The 22,536-nt window shown below is 37.4% G+C and overlaps 2 protein-coding genes across 2 annotated transcripts in view; one reads left to right on the forward strand and one right to left on the reverse strand.

The window, feature by feature from the left end:
- Positions 1-1,882: 1,882 nt before the first annotated feature.
- LOC131163508 (ATP synthase subunit beta, mitochondrial-like) lies at positions 1,883-9,595 on the forward strand. Its single transcript, XM_058120102.1, is given in 11 exon segments — positions 1,883-1,890; positions 2,011-2,079; positions 2,081-2,121; positions 2,216-2,319; positions 2,454-2,612; positions 2,717-2,730; positions 2,732-2,886; positions 2,889-2,938; positions 3,060-3,188; positions 3,190-3,369; positions 9,479-9,595. Coding segments are annotated over 11 exon segments (1,026 nt in total).
- A 6,959-nt stretch (positions 9,596-16,554) lies between these two features.
- The window catches only part of LOC131164838 (phenylalanine--tRNA ligase beta subunit, cytoplasmic-like), a 99,009-nt gene continuing 93,027 nt past the window's right edge, over positions 16,555-22,536 (reverse strand). Inside the window, exons 17-20 of the mRNA XM_058122348.1 lie at positions 18,258-18,353; positions 18,095-18,178; positions 17,058-17,131; positions 16,555-16,948 (exon numbers count right to left, since the gene is read on the reverse strand). Of these exons, the coding sequence (XP_057978331.1) occupies positions 17,063-17,131; positions 18,095-18,178; positions 18,258-18,353 (249 nt within the window). The 3' untranslated portion in view covers positions 16,555-16,948; positions 17,058-17,062. The remainder of the gene's footprint in view (positions 16,949-17,057; positions 17,132-18,094; positions 18,179-18,257; positions 18,354-22,536) is intronic.

Consider the following 22,536-nt stretch of genomic DNA (forward strand, 5'->3'; position numbering starts at 1 on the left):
AAAAAATAGCCTCTCGGTATCTTCTCGTCGACGAGGCACATGTCCCCGTTGATGATCCCCTAAAGCGTGCTCGTTGACGAGCATGCTGCATTCATCAACGAGACCCCTGTTATAGTTCAAATTTAATTCCTTCTCTCCTCCTCCTATTATTAAATTACGATAATTATTCGGGTCTTTACATGTATGGTTCAATACCTTCTTTCGTAGTCATTTCATAATGACATGTTTGTTGGGTGTCTTCCTCCACTTCAACCATATGCTCGGCAGGCGTCCTCGTCTGCCTATTCGCGGTGACACCCATTTGAGGAATGGTTTTGACATATAACTGCACAGTTAAATATGTCGAACCTACACAGTGTGCATCCAACACAATGCGCAGACCATAATCATCAGTTATAAGAACAGTCTCATGGAAGACTGTATCATTGAACCCTTGCATAGGGCATCTTGGGGTCACTCGCAATGCATATTGATCTAGATTAATATGCAAATATTTGTATATCTTCGCATACAATTTATTTAATTTAATCTTGTGGCCAATTCGAATTGGTCGAACCGGTTTAGTATTATAACTAACACCTTCTACTCCGGTGATAATTCCTCCCCTCCATATACAACAACATCGTCACCGAAACACTGCTTAAGCTTCCTTCCATTTAGATTGACCCTCAAGGAAATAGTAAAGATGTCACGCCCCGAACCCGCCAAGTGGGGACCGGAGTGTAATGTGATTCAATCACCTGTGTCTAATACCATAACCTCAATCACGCAGCGAAAAAAATAAATAAACATCCTTAATAATATATCAAGGTACTATATAAACATCCCAAAATAATATTTCTCAACATCCAGTATCCATATATATATATATATATATATATCTCAGAAAAACTAAAAACATAAGCCAAAAAAAATACAACCAAAATTTGTACCCTCTCACAAAAATACTATGCAAACAAACCCAACCCCGAGCTCGCTAAGCCCGATCACGCAAAGGTCCTAAAAAAGATGAATTGTATAACGGGTGAGACATATCTCAGTAAAACGGAATAGATTAATACCAGTGTGTGACTATCATGAGGTTTGTGTATAAAATATAATCATCATTTACAAATTAATCGACAATTATGAAATCATTCTATGTCCTTACTCGCACACATGCAACGTATTTTATTAATGAGAGTTTTCCAAGGACTGGGTTGATTATCCACCCATACAAGTATCATCCCTCTACTCTGATACCTTATGCAACTTATGGCTACAACTGAAGCATATTAGGGCACTTACCTTACTTAGTAAGCCCTAAGGTAGAGAATATATCTCGTATTCACACACATTCACACAAATGTTTACAGGTAGAAGTTTTCGACAATAGAGAAGATTACCGGCTTATACAAGTAACTTCCCTCTATCCTAATACGTTATGCACCCCAGTATGACTATATCATATTAATCAGGGCACTTGCCTGTAACGCTCTAGAAAATAATATGCATGGAAGTGTAAACTTTTTTATTTAATTAAATTAAATAATTAAATAATTATTAATTATTAATTAAATTATATAATATAATATATTAATATATTAATATAATATAATATTTTATTATTATATATGTATAAAGATTGAATCTTGAAGCTTAAAGAAGCTTTAGGAATTCAATTTGATTCTTGCAGATAGGACCCCCCCCCCCCCCAAAGCGTCTCTCACTCTCGCCAACACTCTCTCCTCCATCTCTCTCTCTCTCTCTCTCTCTCTCCTCTCATTTTCATGGCAGATACTTGGCTGATTGGAAAATGAAAAATATCGCTGGGTTCCATTCTCCGCCACTAATATTCCTATTGGAGTGAATTTTTCGTAGGAGCATCATAGACACCACTCCTATGATAAGGTAAACCCACTTTTTCTCCTCAATTTCTTTCATATCTTCAGTCTAACTAAAGATCTGAAATCACCATGTGATTCTAGGAGTATTTCTCTACAAGTCTAGTGGAGCGGATTTTTGAACTAGACTTTCGAGGCACCACTCCAAAAGGGGTGGAAATATTGGACTCTTTGGTGGTGCTAGTGTAGGAAAGACTGCTAATTATGGAACTTATCAACAATATTGCCAAAGCTCATGGTAATTTACATTGAATTGTGTTATAAGATGCTTTTTTTTTTTTTAAATAATTTATAGTATTTTTATTGAGTACTCATTTTTTTTCCCTGTTCAGGTGGTTTTTCTGTCTTTGCTCGCGTGGGAGAGCGAACTAGGGAGGGAAATGACTTGTACAGGGAATTGATTGAAAGTGGTGTCATTAAGCTAGGTGATAAGCAGGTTGGTGAGCTGCAGATCTATGCTTTTATTTGTTTTATTTTGTCTTGGTAAATGATTCTCATCTAATTTCATCTACTTCTATACGCTGACCCTTCCTCCAGTCCATAATTATTTCTAAGTACTCTGTATTTTAGGCTGATAGCAAGTGCACCCTTGTGTATGGCCAAATGAATGAGCCTCCTGGTGCTCGTGCTCGTGTTGGGCGTACGGGGCTGACTGTGGCTGAGCATTTCCGAGATGCTGAAGGGCAAGATGTGCTTCTCTTTATTGATAACATTTTCCGCTTCACCCAAGTATGTTTGCATTTGATTTATTCGTTACCTTCAAGTGATGCATGTTTGTATTTGGTTATGTGCTGATCTTATTATCTTTGCTGAACTTCCATTCCATCCTGCAGGCTAACTCAGAGGTGTGCTTTGCTCGGTCGTATCCCATCTGCTGTGGGTTACCAACCTCCTTTGGCTACAGATCTTTGAGGTCTTCAAGAACGCATTACGACAACCAAGAAAGGTTCCATCACATCTGTCCAAGCTATCTATGTGCCTGCAGATGACTTGACAGATCCTCTCATGCTACCACTTTTGCCCATCTGGATGCCACAACTGTGTTGTCCCGACAGGTTTGGCTGTGCTCATATCTGAATTAAGGAAATTATTTCTTCTGTATTTTTGGTTTTCACTTTTTTCTTTCATATTCGTGGCTTATGGTTTTTAACTTTGTTTCTGGTTTCTTATAACCAGATTTCTGAGCTTGGTATCTATCCAGCTGTTGACCCCTTGGATTCTACATCTCGCATGCTCTCCCCTCATATTTTGGGAGAAGAACACTACAATACTGCTCGTGGTGTTCAGAAGGCTCTCCAGAACTATTAAGAATCTTCAAGATATTATTGCCATTTTGGGAATGGATGAGCTTAGTGAAGATGACAAGCTGACTGTTGCACGTGCTCGTAAAATTCAACGGTTCTTGAGCCAGCCTTTCCATGTTGCAGAAGTGTTTACTGGAGTCCCAGGGAAGTACGTAGAATTAAAAGAAAGCATCGCCAGTTTCCAGGAGCATCGCCAGTACATACAGATATTTAATTTGTCTGTTAGAGCTTAGAATTCTCTGCGACTGTCATTTTGTGTTTTTTAATCCTGTAGCTTTGGACTTGGAGAATAGTTTGGTGGGTTGGTAATAATTTGTTAACGCGTAATAGATGCTGTGTCATGTGAGTTTGATACTATCTAAAGAAAGTGTGCGCACATGGACATGTGCACGTATATTGAAACAGTTTTCCCAGTGGACATATCTAATGAACTCGTTAGATTGGTGTCTGTTTGCACTTGGAATTTGTTTGAAGTTTAAAGTCCCCCCAAGATGGTACCTGCATGAACCACAGTATAGTTTTATTGTGCTTGTTGTCTAACGTGAATAACGAGGAATCATGGTCGTTTTCACCATCGTAATCCATGGTTAACGGCTTCAGTCTGCTTGTATGGGCTACATGATGAGTAATTGATGATTCATTAGTTGAGGAAAGAGAAGTAGTGTTAAGACTTGAGGCTGGCTTATTGGAATTTCGTAGTAGCATGGTTCTGATTTAGTTAATTTGCAGGATATCATTGAGGAAAGCTATAGCTTTGTCAAGGAATTATTTGCTTAGCTGAGTTTCTTTAATAAGTAATTTTCGTGAAGTTATTTGTTTAGCTATGTTTCTTCAAGGAGGAAGTGAAAATATCTTATCTTGTAAGTGATTTAAATTTTTGTTTTGAGAAGTTGCTGGTTTAATGTTCAGGGTTAGGTGGGTTAGGGTTTACTGGTTCTGGGCGATCATTGTGGGTTGCTTTTGATGCTATTGGTGTTGATGGAGAAAATGAGTATGGTTTGGGTCAAATTGATAAAATGATCAATATAAATCCGAAAAGGAATGTGAAGGTAATGGGAACATAAAATAATAGACCGATTGTACTGAGAACTCTCGCAGAAAGATTTGGATGCACTACTCTAATTATCATACCCTTATGGCTGCAAGCCTTTGTGTTAGTTTTCAACAGAAGCACAAGAGAACTTGATTTCATCAATTTGGATTAGATTATGATTGTACTGATTGGTGAACATTTGTGAAAATGAGAAATACAATTGGAGCCTAGGTTGTCTGATTGGAAGTTCAGAGGAATATGGTTCTGATTTGGTGAATTCGCTCAACAACATAGGAACAGGAAATAAACTGCATCTTAAGGAAGCTTCCCCAGTCCTCACTCCACAAAAAGGGGTACTAAACACACATACATATTGGCCAAGAACACAAGGGACGGTGGTTAGAATCTTGGATTGATGGTTGATTCCTAGTTTGTGAAAGGTTGTATGATGGTGCAGCAGAGTTAGGTGGATTAGGCCTGAAAAGAACTATTTTATGTAGCAGAGAAGATGATATAGGAAAATATATTGGATTTGTTCAAACTATGGAGATAGGAGATATATATATATATATATATTCTTTTTTTTGTGGCCCCTCTGAACTTACTTAGTCTAGTCAAAAGCACACTGGGCACATGCTAAGGCATGGTGAGGTGCAGACCTGGTACTTTTTAAGCTCTCAAGATAAGGTGCCTTAAAAACTGATGCACTTGCCTCTGGCATCCACCCATACGCTTGCATGAGGTGCAAGAATCAAGAGCTGGTGTATTATTGACCCATGGAAATAAACCCATTTGAATTAAATAGAATTTTTTGAGAAAAATAAAACACTTAAAGAATAAAATGTTAACTCTCTCTTTCAAGAAATTAAATTAGATTATTTGAGGCAGTTTGATTCTCCCAGTTTCAAATTTGAAGACGTATTTGCAAAATTAAGCCACGATAAAATTAGTTACCCAAAAATATAGCTGGATGTTCAAGTGCTGAGAAAATTAATTTCAAGAAACTGTATTGGAGGCCCTGGTCAAATTTCGGTCATACACAAGATTTGTGTAACTAGCATAACTTCTGAAAAATGCAGTCTGCATTATTGTAGGGTTTTGGTGTGTAATGATTGTGGTTGGTTCAGATGTGACGCAATATGTAATGAATAGTGCAATTTTGAATTCTTTGTTGCATCAATGAACTTGTTAAAGGGAAAAAACCATGTATCTGTTCCGATTCACTATTTTAAATATTGAGTATTAATGTAATCTAAACTAAGAGATCATAAAAATAATGAAACATAAACAACAAAAGATACTCTTGTTTCATATTCCGAGGATAATCACATAAATACATAAATATTTAACCAAAGGGATCATAAATAATATGGATGAATGTTAGATTACCGCTTTACCTAAAAGCTTAAGCTATTAGGTTGTGAGCCAACAATGTATATTAAGCTTTAACACTCCCCCGCACGTGCAGCCGGACAACACTTGGAGAGATAAACACACAATAAATTTTTGAATACCACAAAATGCAGGTGATGAGACTAGAACCCAGAACCTCCTGGTAACCATCTCTGATACCATGTTAGATTATCACTTTACCTAAAAGCTTAAGCTATTAAGTTGTGGGCCAACAATGTATATCAAGCTTTAATAATGAAGAACTAAAGTCCATTTGCTTTCAATTGTATATTTATATCACAAACATAAATCCTAAACAATGGAAGAAAAAGGTTTTAAAATACAACTTTTTCTATTCCACATAGCAGGATGTTTAATTAATTAATCTTAATATTGAGCTTCATTCTTGACTATTTGATAGAAAAAGGAGGTATATAGTTTTGAAATTTGTTTTATAAGCATTTTTTTTTTTTTTTTTTTTGAAGAATTCAGAAACTATAGAAAAACTAGTTTTAAGCAACCCATGGGTAGTTTTGGGGAATACACAATGATATGGATGTGAATTGGGGCATAATAGTCAAAATTCTAAACCATGGTAATTAGACAACATTTGTACTTGATGAACTATATTCTCTTCAAATATTTCAATGCATGAAATTAGGTAAATTGAAGAAACTTTTATTTCAAGCTAAGAAACATTAAATTCTAAGTCAATAGAACATGCATATGTTTACTATTATATATATGAGTTTGTGTGTGTGCATATGCGTGCACGTGTGCCTTGGGTTCTCTCAATCTCACTCTGTTCTACTAGCTTGGCTGTATATGAGATGATTTTATAAAATTTAACTGGTCCCGGTTGTAGGGTTATTGGTGATTTTTATTTTCTTCTGCATTGGTAACAGGGTGATTTTGTATTTTATTGCAGTGGAAACATGCTTGCAATGTGTATGCTAAAGAATGAGACCGGTTCAAACTTATTGAACTTAATCAAAAGTCTTTAGTGAGTTTCTTACTCAAGGCTAATTGAAAGATGGTTTTCATGTTGATCTTTAAGTGGTTGATGATGTGGAATCATTAGAGAGGCAAAAGAAAGAAAATGGGAAGAAGAATGAGGTGAACATGAAACAATGAAAGGAAGATAGAGGTTTAGGGTGGGGGGGAATTCAATTACAGATTACCAACTTGATAGTAATGCGTTGAACTAAGTTATGGGTAAAATTATAAATATGAAAATTGCAAGCCAACCCCTTGCTATTTACTATTCAAATAAAAGCTTCTAAGTCTTATGAATTTATAATAAATGGATATAATCCTAACTAGTTTAATAAATCACACCATTGAGCTTAAGACCCAACAAACCCCTGATCCTATTCTTTGAAATCAGCCTCCAGACACAGCCAAACTGATTAATCCAATTTCCAGCATCTTGTCCTACTTCAGTTCTCCCCTTTCGGGAAGAACCCGACCCCCATCGAGTTACGGAAAGGACTTAGGAGACAATCACTCTAAGAGGAATCATCATGAGGCAAGAGGTGGTTGTGAGCTTCGGTGGGGTGCATCAGGCATCAACTTGTCCTCCTTGTCGATGGAGAATAATAATATATGGTATCGTGCTTTACTCTCCTAAAAGAATCTAATAAACCTTAATTGTAAGAAGATCAAAGTGCACTGTATTCTCTGTCAAACCAAATCTTGAATGAAGGCAATGATCATCCATCTTCAAGTTGGGTATTGCCCACCCATCTATCTTCTACGGGTATACTGTACCTTTAGATTCAACTTCAGTCGGACACTACATTGTGCAGCTACTGGGTCAATGACACAGTATGGAACTTCCTCTGGCTAAACATCTAAGTTTGAAAGACACTGATTATGTTTGGAAGATACTGATTCTCTTCCAATCTTCATTTCTTTCAAATTTATGCAAAGAGAACACAGGTCAAAGTACTAAACAATCCCTTTTTCCTACGCTTCCATCTCATGTAAGTCACTTGGGATGTTTCATTCAATTATCAGTTCTTTGGGTTTGATTAACGTCATCCTTGTACATTTGGCATTATTTGGTAGGACATTGTGTAGAATGATGCCCAAAATCTTGAAACTTGAAATTGCTGGCTGGATCTTAAGTTGACCGCGAATGTGCTCAAGGCATTCATAGAGTTGGTGCAGCCTGAACACCTTTAGCCAACTGTTTTGACTTTTTGACTTTTCTTGTACGCCACCACCGGTGGTCTTCTCAAAACAAAGGACTGATGGAGTTCTAGGGGTGGATTACATTGCTTACCCTCTTTTGTCTGAGCAGGTAACCTGAGCTGCATTTCCATCCAACTGTAATGAGATGGCAAACAGCCAGTTGGATTTTTTCTATAAAGCAATGGTCGCAGATGCCTCTTTCTTTGAATGACAACTTTGCATTGGTCACCATCTATTTGATTCTTTTTGCTGTCCATCTCAAAAGTGACTGTATTGTACTTATCATTTATTTGTCATTTTTTCACAAGAGATGTGAATTAAGAAATGGAGTGAAGAGGGAAGGGGGTCCGAATATGCTAGGAGACTCCTTGGTTTCTTATGAGACCACTGGGAGCAAAATATTACTGTTAAAGCTAATATGTAAACATCGAACGGGAATCAAAGCAATGAAAAATTGAACTTGAAACTCAAAACAGGTTGATGGAAATGCACGTCTGGGTATTTGGGTGTGTGCTATTCTATCTGATAATCTGGAGAAAACCTTCAATGATGTAGTTGATGAGGGTCTTGATGGTGTTGGTGGTGTAAACTTTGGGAAGAATGGGATCTGAAAGTGGCAGCAGCAGGAGTTTCAAAGAGTGCATGATGGCATTTTTCCCATGGGCTGCTTGCAGGAGTTCAGCAATAATCTGGTCGAGGTTCTGATCTTACAAGTGGAGGGATATCATCAATGAAGAAGTGTAGGTCAACTAACCAAAGTTGGATCTGTTTGTGTGATAGTGTGTGTTTGTTTATGGCAGATGGGAGCTTAAAAAGCAAAGAGGATGACTCAAGTATTAGATAAAAAGGTGAGGGAGGAAGATTGTGGGAATGGAGTGTGGGAAAGTTTTTATTAAGTGTTTTTAATAGAGGGGAGGCAGTTGGTTTGAAGGGAACTCCAGGAAAATAAAGAACTGAAACATGAGAGAAAATAACAAATGGCAGGAGTATTGAAGTGGGAGAAGAGAGCTTGGATTGAAGGTGCTATGGCACCAATTGATGTGTATCGGTTAGAGGAGAAAAGAGAGGAGGCATGAAGAATAAGAATGAGAGGAGAGGATAATTAGAGAGGAAGAGGGAGACTTGGAGGAAACCGCAAGACTCCAATTCAGGTTGCAAATTAACAACTTGATTGACATTAATATATCACAATATTTTATAGGAAAAAATAAAGTTAAGAAAATTAAAAACTAGTGTCTTAATAAATAAAAACCCTCATGATTCACAAATTTAAAATAAATCCCCACAATCTTACTAATTAGTTAAACTAAGCACTTGGGCTTGGGACCTAACAAACCCTTGATCATATTCTTTGGAATCAACCTCCAATGAGGGTCAAATCAATTCATCCAATGTATGGATTCTTGTTCTACATTTGGGAAATTTTGTCTGCAAGTGTACATTGGCCTGATCTTTATGGGATCCCATCATTGTGAAATGTTGTTTCTAGTTAGTTCTTGTTTGGGTGTGATATCTCTGTTCCAATCTGTGCTTTCACAAACTTTTGTTGTGTATTGTTTTTAATGACTTATTGCTGATCATGGATGGGAAATTTTATTTGCCCCATGAGTTATATTTTCTTTATTGTTATTCTCTTGTATGATGTTCATATATTTTGGCTTCTATTTTGGCAGGGAGTCTTGGATGGGAAATATGATGACCTTTCTGAGCAGTCATTTTATATAGTTGGTAGAATTGACGAAGTAATTGCGAAGGCAGAGAAGATTGCAAAGGAGTCGGCTGCTTAATTGTTTCAAAATTTGCTTCCTTATTTGCTACATATGGACTTTGGAAGGGTCACTAATTTAAGGCAGAGGATTGGCAATGCCAGCATCAAGAGCTGCAATCTTCTTCCCGCCCCTTCCCTTCCCTCCTTGCCCGAAAAGAATATTAGTATTTACTACTTCATCCAATTTAAGTTTTAATTTTTGGTATAGTAGTGTTATTAGGAAGAGAAATGAGGCGAGGATATTCCGAGGCCTGAGGCAAGGGCACGATCCTTGTGGCATTTATTGTGCAATAAGAAATAGACTCAAATGTGTGTATTTGATATATACCGGATATTTTTAACCCAAAATCTTAATTTTGTGTGAACCACTGGGTAAGAGTGCTTTGATGGTTTCCTCAATTTGTTTTCGCTTATGTTATTATGGATCATAGAGATGGTTTTTGGTATGCAATAGAAAAAGAAATCACCACCAACTCAAGTTGAAATCCCAAGTACAATAATGAGGCAGTGGAATTTCTATAGGCTTGGTGTTAGGGAGTGACAATGTCATGGGGAAAAGAGGGAGAGAGAGACTGCTATAATTGTATTCTCCAAGGATTTAGAATGAATATATGATTATCTGTGTTAAGGTTTGTATGGTCATTCTCTTGGAGTTGAATAATACAAGTAATCCTTTTCATTATGGTGTTTTGTTGCCTTGGATTGTGATATCTCTAATTGTTATAGTCTTATTCTGTGTATGAAAATATATTGTTCATGTGATCCTATTGTTCCTTATTTTCTTGAGTATTGAGACTCGTCTGATGCTCGTGTTTGTAGGCTTGAACGTGTGAGATTTGATTGACTTGTCGAGAGAGAGCTCTCAACGAGTGCCACACGGCCCTTATTTGAGTCCCATTTTGAGTGTCCGTGACAGTTGGTATCAGAGCATAGTGTGGGTGAGCACCATGAGTGAGAATATGAGAAACAAGTCGGGAAAAGTGGAGTGCATTGAGGCGCTTGAGACAAAACTTGTAACCCTGGAGTCAACGTGTTGTGAACTCCAAGGATTGGTGGCAACATTGATAAAGGAGAAAAGTGTGCCAACAGAGCTTGAGGCCGCTAAAGAAAACCCCAAAGAAAATCTCTATGGGGTATCAAAATTTGTAGAGAGACTTAAGGAACTTGAAAAATTCATTCCACGTGTGAAATCCCTTGAGAAAAGGCCAAGAGAGCTTGAGGCCTTCCATAAGAGTATCGAGCAGTTGGAAGCCTTTGAGAGTAGGCTAAAACATATTGAGGACATATTGTCATCTCTTTCGTCCCAACAGAGAGAGCCAATAGAACTTGAGGCCTCCTTATGGGAGCTAACGGATAATTTTGATTTCCTTGCAGAAGATGTTAAGGAGTCTATTACTGCTTTGAAGGAAGATTTGAAGGAGATGGACAATATCCAAAGTGTCGTGGACCAGGTTCAGATGGATTTACAAGAGATGACGGTGAAAGTGAATGCAATGGCACAGATAGCCCGAAGGCCGGTTGCAGATCCAAGTGAGGGTTTTCGATTGAAGGTAACGGAACCTAAAAGTTTTAAAGGTACGCGAGATGCAAAGGAACTAGATAATTTCTTCTTTGATATGAAGCACTACTTCATGTGCTCACGAGTGGATCTAGAAGTGGACCGGGTAAATATGACAACCGTATACCTAGTTGGGGATGCAAAATTGTGGTGGAAAACTAAATTGAATGATATTCAACACAACAAGTGTGTCATTAACACTTGGGAGGGGCTGAAATAGGCGTTGAAAACCCAATTCTATCCAGAAAATGTGGAGTACATAGTAAGGTGCAAAGTAATGGAATTGCAACAAATCGGCTCAATAAGGAATTATGTACGGGAATATTAGCCCTTGATGTTAGACATCATAGACATGACCGAATCGGATAGATTGTTTCATTCTCTTTGGGGTTTGAAGACATGGCCAAAGAATGAACTACACCGGTAAGGTGCTAGTGATCTCTCTTCTACCTTCCTTGCTATTGAACAGTTGGATGATTTTTCAAACAATTCTGGGAAGCAAAATTTCCCTACATTCGCCAATAATAATTTCAGGCCCAATAAAGTATATAAGCCCACAAATGAGGGAAATGACAGAGAGACAAATAGTTCTTGGAAAAATAAACGAGCGCCCATGAATAGGGAGAGGAGAGGCAAACGAACGGGTGGTGGAGAGCGTCGAGTGCCAATCTCATGTTTTCTTTACATGGGACCACATCGAGTGGCTGAGTGTCCTAAACAAAAGGCTTTGAATGCTTTAAAGACCCTTCGAGGGGAAACCGAGACCCCGATAGCAACCCCAAAAGAACAACAGAATATGGTGGGAGCATTAAGATTTTTGGGGGCATTAGAGCGTCAAGTAGTTACCAACAAGTCTCAAGAGAAGGGTTTAATGTACGTTGATCTACTTTTGCATAGAAAGAAATCAAGGCCATGATTGATACAGGGGTCACCCATAATTTCATTGCTGATTCAGAAGCCCAACGGTTAGAATTACAAGTAGATAAGGATGTGGGGAAGTTAAAAGCAGTGAATTTTCAAGCGTTAACCATGGTGGGAGTGGCACCTAAAGTAGCCTGCCAAATGGGGTCGTGGTCTAGAACAATTGATTTCACCGTGGCACCTCTCGATGACTTTGATGTGGTATTGGGGATGGATTTTCTTAAAGTGACACGCTCAATGCTGATCCAAGCTGCGGATTGTCTTTTAATAATGGGAAATACACCTTGTGCGGTCCCTGCAGCCAACAATAATTTCGATGAGAGGAAGTTGCTTTCATCCCTCTAATTCAAGAAGGGAGTAAGAAGGCGAGAACCTTCTTTCGTTGTTCTACCGGTAGTTTCAAAAGATGAAGAGATAGGGAAATATCTAGTTGAAATTAAGGAAGTTTTAGAAGAGTTCAAGGAGGTAATCTCGGAATAGCTACCTAGGGTTTTACCACCTCGACGACAGATTGACCACGAAATTGAGCTTTTGCTGAGAGTAAAGTCGCCAGCACGTGCCCCTTATCGAATGGTCCCGCCAGAGTTAACTAAACTTAGAAGACAACTGAATGATCTAATTACAGCAGGATTCATCCGCCCTTCAAAAGCACCTTTTGGGGCCCCAGTGTTATTTCAGAAGAAATAATATGGTAGTTTGCGTTTGTGTGTAGATTATCGAGCTCTTAATAAAGTGACGATTAAGACTACTTGTGTCACCCGGTATGGAGCATTTGAATTCCTTGTCATGCCTTTCGGGCTAACAAATGCACCTGCTACCTTTTGTTCTTTAATGAATCAAGTTTTTCGGGACTACCTTGATCAATTTGTGGTCGTTTGCCTTGACGACATAATGGTTTTCAGCACATCCTTAAAAAAACATAAAGATCACCTTCGGAAGGTTTTTCAAAAACTCCGAGAAAATCAGTTATATGGAAAAGGGGAGAAGTGTGCTTTCGCTCAAAAGCGTATTAAATTCTTGGGACATATCATTGAAGAGGACCAGATATTGATGGATTCAGCTAAAGTACAAACCACCTATGAATGGCGAGCACCTACATCCGTTAGAGAACTGCGATCTTTTTTGGGCCTAACCAACTACTATCGAAAGTTTGTAGAAGGGTACTCCAGAAGAGTTGTATCGTTAACAAATTTACTGAGGAAAGGGGTATCATGAGGATGGTCAGAAGAGTGTCGATCAGTATTTGTTGAATTAAAGGGAAAGATTGTATGAGATAATGTGCTAATCCTTCCTGATGTGACAAAGTCGTTTGAAGTACAAGCAGATGCCTCAGACTTTGCATTCGGGGGAGTTCTTTTCCAGGAAGGGCATCCAGTTGCTTTTGAAAGTGGAAAATTAAAGGGTGCCGAACGGAACTACACAGCACAGGAAAAGGAGCTTCTCGCAGTGGTACACTGTCTATGGATGTGGAGGCACTATCTCTTGGGGTCCAAATTTGTGGTAAAAATCGATAATGTAGCAATTACTCACTTCTTGTCACAACCTAGACTAACTTCAAAACAAGCTCATTGGTAGGAGAAGCTAGCTGAATTTAATTTTGATTTTGAATACAAAGCAGGGAAGACGAATGAAGTGGCCGATGCTTTAAGTAGAAAAACCAAATTGGCAGCATTGAAACTCATCAGTCATTTATCCACTAGTAGGGTGACATTACCTTTGAAGAATCTTATCAAGGAACATTTAAGTACAGACCAGCAGGCGCAGACACTGAGTAAACTAATAGAAGAAGGGAAGACATGACAATTCTGGGTAGAAGATGGACTGATAATGACTAAAGGCGAGAGAGTCTATGTGCCCAAAGCTAAAAACTTGAGGAAAACCTTACTCAAATAGTATCATGATACATTGTGAGCTGGTCATCCGGGATGGCGAAAAACTCATGCATTGATTACACAAGGGTACTATTGGCCGAATATGCAAGATGATGTAATGAGTTATACCAAAACTTGTTTGATATGTCAACAAGATAAGGTAGAAAGAAAGAAGACCTCAGGTTTATGGGAGCCATTGCTAGTTCCTGCCAGGTCACGGGAGAGTGTCTCTTTGGACTTCATTTCCTCGTTGCCAAAAATAAAGGAGTATAACACAATTTTGGTGGTGATTGACCGATTCTCAAAGTATGCAACTTTCATACTAGTCTCGAAGCCATGTACAGCAGAGAAGACAGCTTAACTATTCTTCAAGCATGTGGTGAAGTATTGGGGTGTTCCAGAAAGCCTAATCAGTGATAGGGATGTCAAATTCATTGGGGGATTTTGGGGTAAACTCTTTCGTTTGATGGGTTTAAACCTTAATCTGTCTACCAGCTACCACCCACAGACAAATGGTCAAACCGAACGTTTTAATGAGATGCTAGAAGAATACTTGCGATATTTTGTTAACTTAAATCAGAAGAATTGGATTACTTTACTGAACACGGCACAATTCTGTTTTAACTTTATGAAATCTTCTGCGACTAATAAAAGCCATTTTGAGATTATGACTGGTTAACAACCGACTCTCTCGCACACTCTGGATGGTCCATACAAAGGAAATTGCCCGAAAGCATACCAATTCACAAAAAACTGGTTGCAAAACATCGAAGTCACCCGAGTTCAGTTAGAAAAAGCATCCAAGCACATGAAGAAATGGGCTGACAAAGGGAGACGACCACAACAATTTGAAACTGGAGATCTGGTTCTTGTAAAAGCGCCACCAGAGACATTTCGATTTCTTCGCAGCAAGGATAAAAGACTTTTACGCCGTTACGAAGGTCCAATCAGAGTGATCGAGAAGGTGGGACATGCATCTTATCGGCTTGAACAACCCGAATGGATGAAAAGCCACAGACATCCAGTCCATCTCGTGTTCATGTAAGCAATTTAAAGTCATTCGACACAGATGAAGCAGATCCGCACCGACAAAAGATAAGGAGATCAACAATTTCCAAAAGGCAGCCTGTAAACAAAGATGTTCAAGACATCATTGCAGACAAAGTCATCAATGCAGAAGGTCGTCAACAACAACAATATCTAGTTCAATGGCTGGGGTTGGGGGAAGAAGAGAATAGTTGGGAAAAAGCAGAAAACCTTCAACATGTCATACAAAAAGATTGAAGATTTCAGAAATTTAAAGACAACGACATCAGCTTCAACATCAGCAGAGTGAGAACGCCTTCTACAACACATTGACGAAGACATCGATAAAATGAGTGGGGGAGGATGTTAGGGAGTGACAATATAATGGGGAAAAGGGGGAGAGAGATACTGCTATAATTGTAGTCTCCAGGGATTTAGAATAAATATATGATTATCTGTGTTAACGTTTGTATGATTATTCTCTTGGAGTTGATTAATATAAGTAGTCCTTTTTATTATGGTGTTTTGTTGCCTTGGATTGTGATATCCCTAATTGTTATAGTCTTATTTTGTGTATGAGAATATATTGCTCGTGTGATATCCTATTGTTCCTTATTTTCTTAGATATTGAGACTCACCTTGTGCTCGTGTTTGCAAGTTTGAACATATGAGATTTGACTGACTTGTCGAGGGAAAGCTCTCAACGAGTGCCACAGGGCCTTTACTTGAGTCCCATTTTAGGGGTCCGTGACACTTGGCATACAAGACGGTGGATTTTGCTAAGAACAAACAAGCGATTGCGTGGCTGAGTTGAAAGGATAAATCAGTGCATTAGAAAATTTCCTGGTGGTGGAAGCCCAGAAGTAATCGCCGGCTTATTGGGTCTATGTCCTCCACAACTACTCCCTTTAACCTGACAAAAGCTGAAAGAGATAAACTCATGCAATATGCCTGCATCAATTCGTAATACATGCATTACATCCAAGCTTTCAACAGATTTGATGAGCAGTTTAAATATTTTTTTATTTAGTGATATTATACTAGAGAGGGTTCATCTATAATTTTTTTTATTGCAAATAACACACGATATCAACCATTTTAGAGTGTACCATATGAGCAAAAACATCTCTACAGACAAGATCTTGTTCTGTTCCCTATTTTAAGCACACGCTGCACCTTGAATTTAAAATTGGTTGTTTGATTATTTATACATGTTCATTACTCATGATTGAATTCTTATTATTTTCTTAAAAAAATTAAAATTAAAATCACCATTACAATATGATTGAATTCTCTAATAACTTTGCAGACGCTAAGAACCATGCAGGTCACGTCGTCTGTTTACTTGGTGGTGGGTGGCCATGCACTTTTGTTAACATAAAGCAGCTAACCCAATCTTTATTACGCATGCCCGAAGTTGGGAACAAAGAAATGATAACAAACTTTCATCCAACTCAACGTGCTCATCCAAGTACTCCAACTGGGTTTTGAAGCAGACCAAAACAAATAAAAATCTCTACTGACCCAAAAAATGAAAAAAAAAAAAAACAAAAAAAAAAAAACAAAACACACAAAAAATAGAAGCTAGATTTGAATCGAATGGGGAAGAAAAATCTTTTTTCTTATCAATCATGTAACTTCTATCCAATCAATTCAATCAGACGAGTCGCCAATTCAATAGACAAGGATGAAATGAGCGGCTCAGAACAGAAAATGACGCCCATTGCCCCTCAAATGTAGTTTAATAATGAACCTGTAAAGAACTCAGCATTTACTTATAGGTGACCAATATTTCTCCAGTAGCTGAGAAAGCTAGAAACCTGGTTCATCTGTCACCACCAGAAATGCTAAATGACACAAGGCAAACAGCCCAAATTGAAGATCAGCTACGTCTCTTAGGTTGCTGTTCCCATACATGTCAATGGTACGCAACACTATGGTTTTCCCTTCTTTTGTATGCATGGCACGTGTAACTAAAAAGCATGTGCCTGTGCGTCTGTGTATCTCCAAGGCATGTTCATTGAAACACCTAGTATCAGAATATCTAGGAAAAAACAGCAGTTAAAATGAAGAATTAAACAAGAATGAACAAGAGAGACCCTTACATAGACTACAAAAAGCTCTCAATGTTGAGCTCCACATAGGAACACGGATCAGGGATGTCAAAATTGTTCAAGACCTATGCCACACCAAAGAAAGACAACTATGTCAATTTAACAAGATCTTTTATTTTATTTTATTTTGGTGCTAGGGACATAAATTTAAAAAAAAAAATTTATTTTATATAATAATGAAATTTACTATAATTAAGCATGATATATCAGCTTGGTCCAAAAACAGCATAAGAAATGGACCATAAAACGTTCTAGAAATGACTGCAAGGTTGCCAAAGTAAATCAATACATGCTACTGACCAGGAAAAAATCCAAAATAAATAAATAATAAATTATCCAATCATTTCAGTTTAATGAAAATGTTAAAAGACATATACAACAGTAGCTACATATAAGCAAAATAATACACACACACACACAGTACTGACAGGTAACAATGTAACATCATGCAAGAAAATAGAAGACATGCAACCAATTGATTACAGGACATAATATACACAAGAAAATAAAAACTATGCAACAAGCAATGAAGTTTTCTATCTTAAACTGCACAAATCAGATCCAAAATCATAGAAGCGCATAGATCTTCTAATGGCTGTTATAAAGCAAGAAATATGAAATGTTAAAAAAATCAATCTGCAAAAAAAAAAAAGGGGCAAAAACAGTTTTCACTTTTATTTTAAATTTCCAGCTTTGTAAACAATTACAAACTGCCACCTTATTTTCTAGCTTCCGAATATTTGTATAAGGAACTTGAAGAACATCTTTTCATTGTTTTTCAACTTTTATACATAAATGTCGGAAAGCTGAAAAAACAAGATGGCAGTTTTGTAATTATTTAGAAAACTGGCAAAGTATTTTCCACAACTAAGCAAGCCCTAAACATCCTTCCTATATCTCACCAAATGTCTCACCTAGCAATGCTTGGCACAACTAGTGCTTCGTGGTACACTTGGTAGTGCAGCATTGGCTCATCAAGCTGTATCATTTAGCTCAAATATAAAACTAGTTAATAATAGTAAATTTACCTCTGGATGAACAATGCCAAAAGTGCCTATCTGCTTCCCCTTGTGAATGATGTTGGCTTGTCTACCCAGGAGAAACTCAGGCTCCTGTAATGAATGTTAGGATTGTAGGTATGAGGGCAATGGAACATAGCCCAAAGAAACCACATAATAAAAAAATGCTTACATTTGAATGTTTTATATAATAGCCTCTACTGTCTCCAGATGTAACAAAAGGAGTCCCAATAACTTCCATTATTCTGTCCACTAGGCAATGAATCAGCTGAAAATAAGATAATACAAAAACTTAGAATTTCAGATCATGTTAGAAGGGGTAGGGGTAGACCTAAAATAACTTGGGAGGAGATAATAAGGATTTAATATCCCTGAATCTGTCAAAAGAAATGGTTCATGATCGCATAAATTGACGGAAAAGGATTCATATAGCTGACCCCACCTAATGGGACTTAAGGCTTGGTTTTTTTGTTGTTGTTGTGGGAGCTTAATTCTTGCAATATATGTCCAAATCAGAAAACTGACATGAAAGAAGAGCTAAAAACATTTTTCCATTATACAAAGAACAAAAATGAGTCTGATGCATTTAAATAACTGATAGCATTGTCATATTTCTATGTGGAGGTAATTTGTCATGAACACAGGAAAGAAACCAAGGAAGGTTGAAGTAATTACAAAAATTGAGCAATAAGCAGTTCATAAGCCTGCACAAAATTGTAAACCCAGCTCTTTTCCAGAAAACACAGAAAACACTTTTAACACTAAAATTCATCAAAATTCAAATTATAACCTCTAGCTCAATTTGACAGTATTAAAAATCAAAATCTACACAATTTGCAAGTAAACTACAATGTAAAAGGCTAAACTGAAATTCGAAGGTTCATAACCAAGATGTTCAACCACAATGTACAACAAAGATGCACATACAACAATTTATAAAATTGACAACAAAGACATACATACAACGGTTTACACAATTGATATTTAATGCCTTGTGATGGAGCCAATGTAGAACTTCAAATGTTTACATTGTAGCTAGGATTTTGTTTTAGATCTGTCAAAAGAAATGGTCCATGATGGCATAAATTGGCGGAAAAGGATTCATATAGCCGACCCCACCTAGTGGGACTTAAGGCTTGGTCTTGTTGTTGTTGTTTGTGAAAAATTCTGATTATTTTAGCAATTTAGTTAATTTAGGGTTATTTTGTATTTTAAGTACTTCTCAATTTTGTATTTTAAGTACTTTGCAGTTATTTTGCAAATGTATTTTTTAGTTGTAATGTCAGATATGTAAGTACTTTGTTTATAATGTATGAAACAGTGTTTTATCAGATTTGAATTCAGAATATCTCCCTCTCTCATACAGTTCTCCTATACTTCTTCCTCCTTTCTTCTTCTGTTCTTCTCTATTCTGTCTCTAGATCTTCTGTCTTCTAATTGCTGTTCTAATCTGTTGCTGTCTCTCTCTTTCCTTCTCCCCAGTTAATTCTTCTCACTTTCTCCCTTCTTTCTATCTCTATTTCTGATATTCTGTCCTACAACAATTTAGTACCAAAGCCTGGCCACAATGACAAATCAAGGAAATCACAAATTTCCAGAAAATTACATTTGTCCCCCTCAGTTTTTGAACACCATTGTCCAGCCAACATTTCGCAACACCTCCCTCACCATTGGTAAGCCCCATCCCCTGCAATTTCACTTTCATCGGTGGCTTCCTGCCACCTGAAACTAATCCAGCCAACCACCCACAAAATCCCACATTCACCATTTTTTCTTGACACACCACCACCGCCACCATTCGATAGACCACCACCACCATTCGACAGACCACCCCCTCCATCTACTATCATCCAGAAGATTATCACCAGAGGAGCCTTGCCGGCAGCACATGTGCTCTTGACAGTTTCAGAAAACCACTGCTTCCAGAATGGCAAGAACTTTAATTTAGCCACGATATTTTGAAAATTTTTTGTTATATTTTGGCTTGGCTTCAAGATATTTTTATCCATACTACTAGATCTTGGAATGCCAATGCAAATTTAAGTGTTTTGAAGGCCTGCCAACATTTAGATTGAGGCCCAGCTGCAAAAGTTCTGCAGCTTGAGCTTTGCTGTGATAAGTAGTTTACCTTTGTGAGATTTGATGCTGGTTTGAAGAAATCCAACTTTGATTGTTTGATCAAATATTTTTGGAGGAAAAATCCAGTGTGCCAATGATTACGCGCCGAAACTGCGTAATTGGACGTTTAACCCGAGCTTTACGGTTTATATTTTTAATTAAATGTCCAAAATTGTCCAATATTTTAATAAAATGCGAAAATCATCATTCTTGAACTTTATTGCACTATTTATGAGAATTTGGTAATTTTTTGTCGCAGGAAAATTCCCGAGAATCAAAACCAACACCTGTTCGTATTTTATGCATAACTTTTTTCGTCCGAGCTCCGATCGAGACGATTCAAATTTCTGGAGAAAGAGGAAAGGATCATCTACAACTTTCGTGTTTTGAGTTTTGTGAGATACGGGCTCCAGAAGAGTCAGATTTGCGATGAACATAGAATGAAAAAAATGAAAAAATATAGCAATTCGGGTTTCCTATTCGGGTCTAGGGCTTTCCCCCCCTATCCTATTTAACCCTTCTCTTTCTCTTCCTGCGTAGGCAGCCCCCATGGCTCCCCATTCTCCTCTTCTCCTTCTTCTTCTTCTTCTTCTTCTTCTTCTTCTTTAGTTTTTTTTTTTGTTCTTTTCAATTCTGCTTCTCTCCCCTTGTCTCTCTTCCTTCCCTTTGTCTTTTCTCCCTCACTCTCCCCCTTTCCTCTGTTTTTCTTGGCATCCTCTGCCCTCTTGTAGTACGGCCAGCCTCCTCCACCATCTTCAGCAGTCCCCAAGCACAGCAGAACACTAGCCGACTCCATAGCAGGACCACCAAAGCGCAGCAGCAACTTCTCCAGCACAGCAACAACTTCACGGCTCCATGGATTTGTTTCTCTCTCTCTCTTTTCCTTTCTTTCTTTCTTTTATTTACTTTTCTTTGAATCTTGGAATATTGAAGAAAGTTTAGTTTTTTTTTAATGATATTGGAGTTTTCTTTCTTTTTGTTTAAGTTGAGTAATGTTGGGTATTTCATTATTGTTAAATTAATCTCTTTGTTTATCTAATTGATAGTTATTTTAATTTAGCATTCTTAATTAAATTTAGATATTTTTTTTGTCGAAATTCGATTTAGTTAGGGTCTATGATTAGTAAAGGTTGTGTTTTTATTGTGTTCCGTTATTGTTTACGTTTTTTTAAATTTCCGTTGAATTCATGTTTGCATTTAAATTGTGAGTCTTGATTTGATCTCTTAATTGTGCTAAAGGTTCGATTTTTAGTAGGTTCGGGTTTTTTTTTAGTATGTGTCTAGTTTAGTTTCCATTGTGTGTTTTTAATTCCATGTTCTAGGTTGCCATTTTTAATTAACGCGTGTCCCAGTGTGTCCTTAAGTAGACTAGGGTTTTCATTATTGTTATTTTAATTCCATGTTTAAAGTTTCCATTTTTAGTTAGTATGATCTAGTGTTTCCTTGAGTAGACGTAGGGTTTCTATTCTTGTTTTCTTTTATTTAGTGCATGTTAGTTTAGGGTTTTAAATTGTGTCATTTAATTCATCAAAAGTGAAATTGAACCATCTTGAAAATCCGAATCTGAACCAAGTTCAGTACCTTTTTAATTTCGATTGGAAGAACGTAAAATCTGAAATTAAAACGCATTCCCTGAGGAGACGATCTAGCCCTTGGGCTTAATATTACATGACAGAATTCCTATACTTGGAATAGCTTCCGAGCTGCTCATTTTTCGAGTGAGTCAAGTTTTTGAAGAAATCCAACTTTGATTGTTTGATCAAATATTTTTGGAGGAAAAATCCAGTATGCCAGCATCTTTCAAGTTTATTAGTAGAGTATCTATGATCATCTAAGGACCTTGGGTAAGGTTGCATAAACTAGCACTACTTGGACTCCACAGAAATTGATTTAATATCAATAACCTGATTGGTACTTGTTTGAATTTGCAACAGTCCACATTTGCTACATGGCTTTTTCCAAATACCTAGTTCCCACCTAGTTGGAATTCTCAACAATTGATAAAACCTAGGAGTCCTCCTGATTTTGATGGTTGTTCCAAGTCCAAAATTTTTCTTAGATTGGTTGGATGACAAAGATAGTTATTTTAGTTGGTATAAATTGTGTGACCACCAGAGTACATACTTAGCTAAATCAAAACTTCTTGGTTTAGCAAAGTGAGAATGGGACAAAAATTATTGTGGGAAAACCTGTATCACTTGTTTTGAAATTAAATAAAATTTGAGAGAGAAATATGCCCCACATTCTTATAGGAAGCAGTTAGTGGTCCAACAGCATAGTCTTATGCAACTTTCTTCTATTATCACTGATCATTACCTTAAATTTAGAGACCT

The sequence above is a fragment of the Malania oleifera genome, chromosome 9, assembly GCF_029873635.1.
Source record: "Malania oleifera isolate guangnan ecotype guangnan chromosome 9, ASM2987363v1, whole genome shotgun sequence".
NCBI lineage: Eukaryota > Viridiplantae > Streptophyta > Magnoliopsida > Santalales > Ximeniaceae > Malania > Malania oleifera.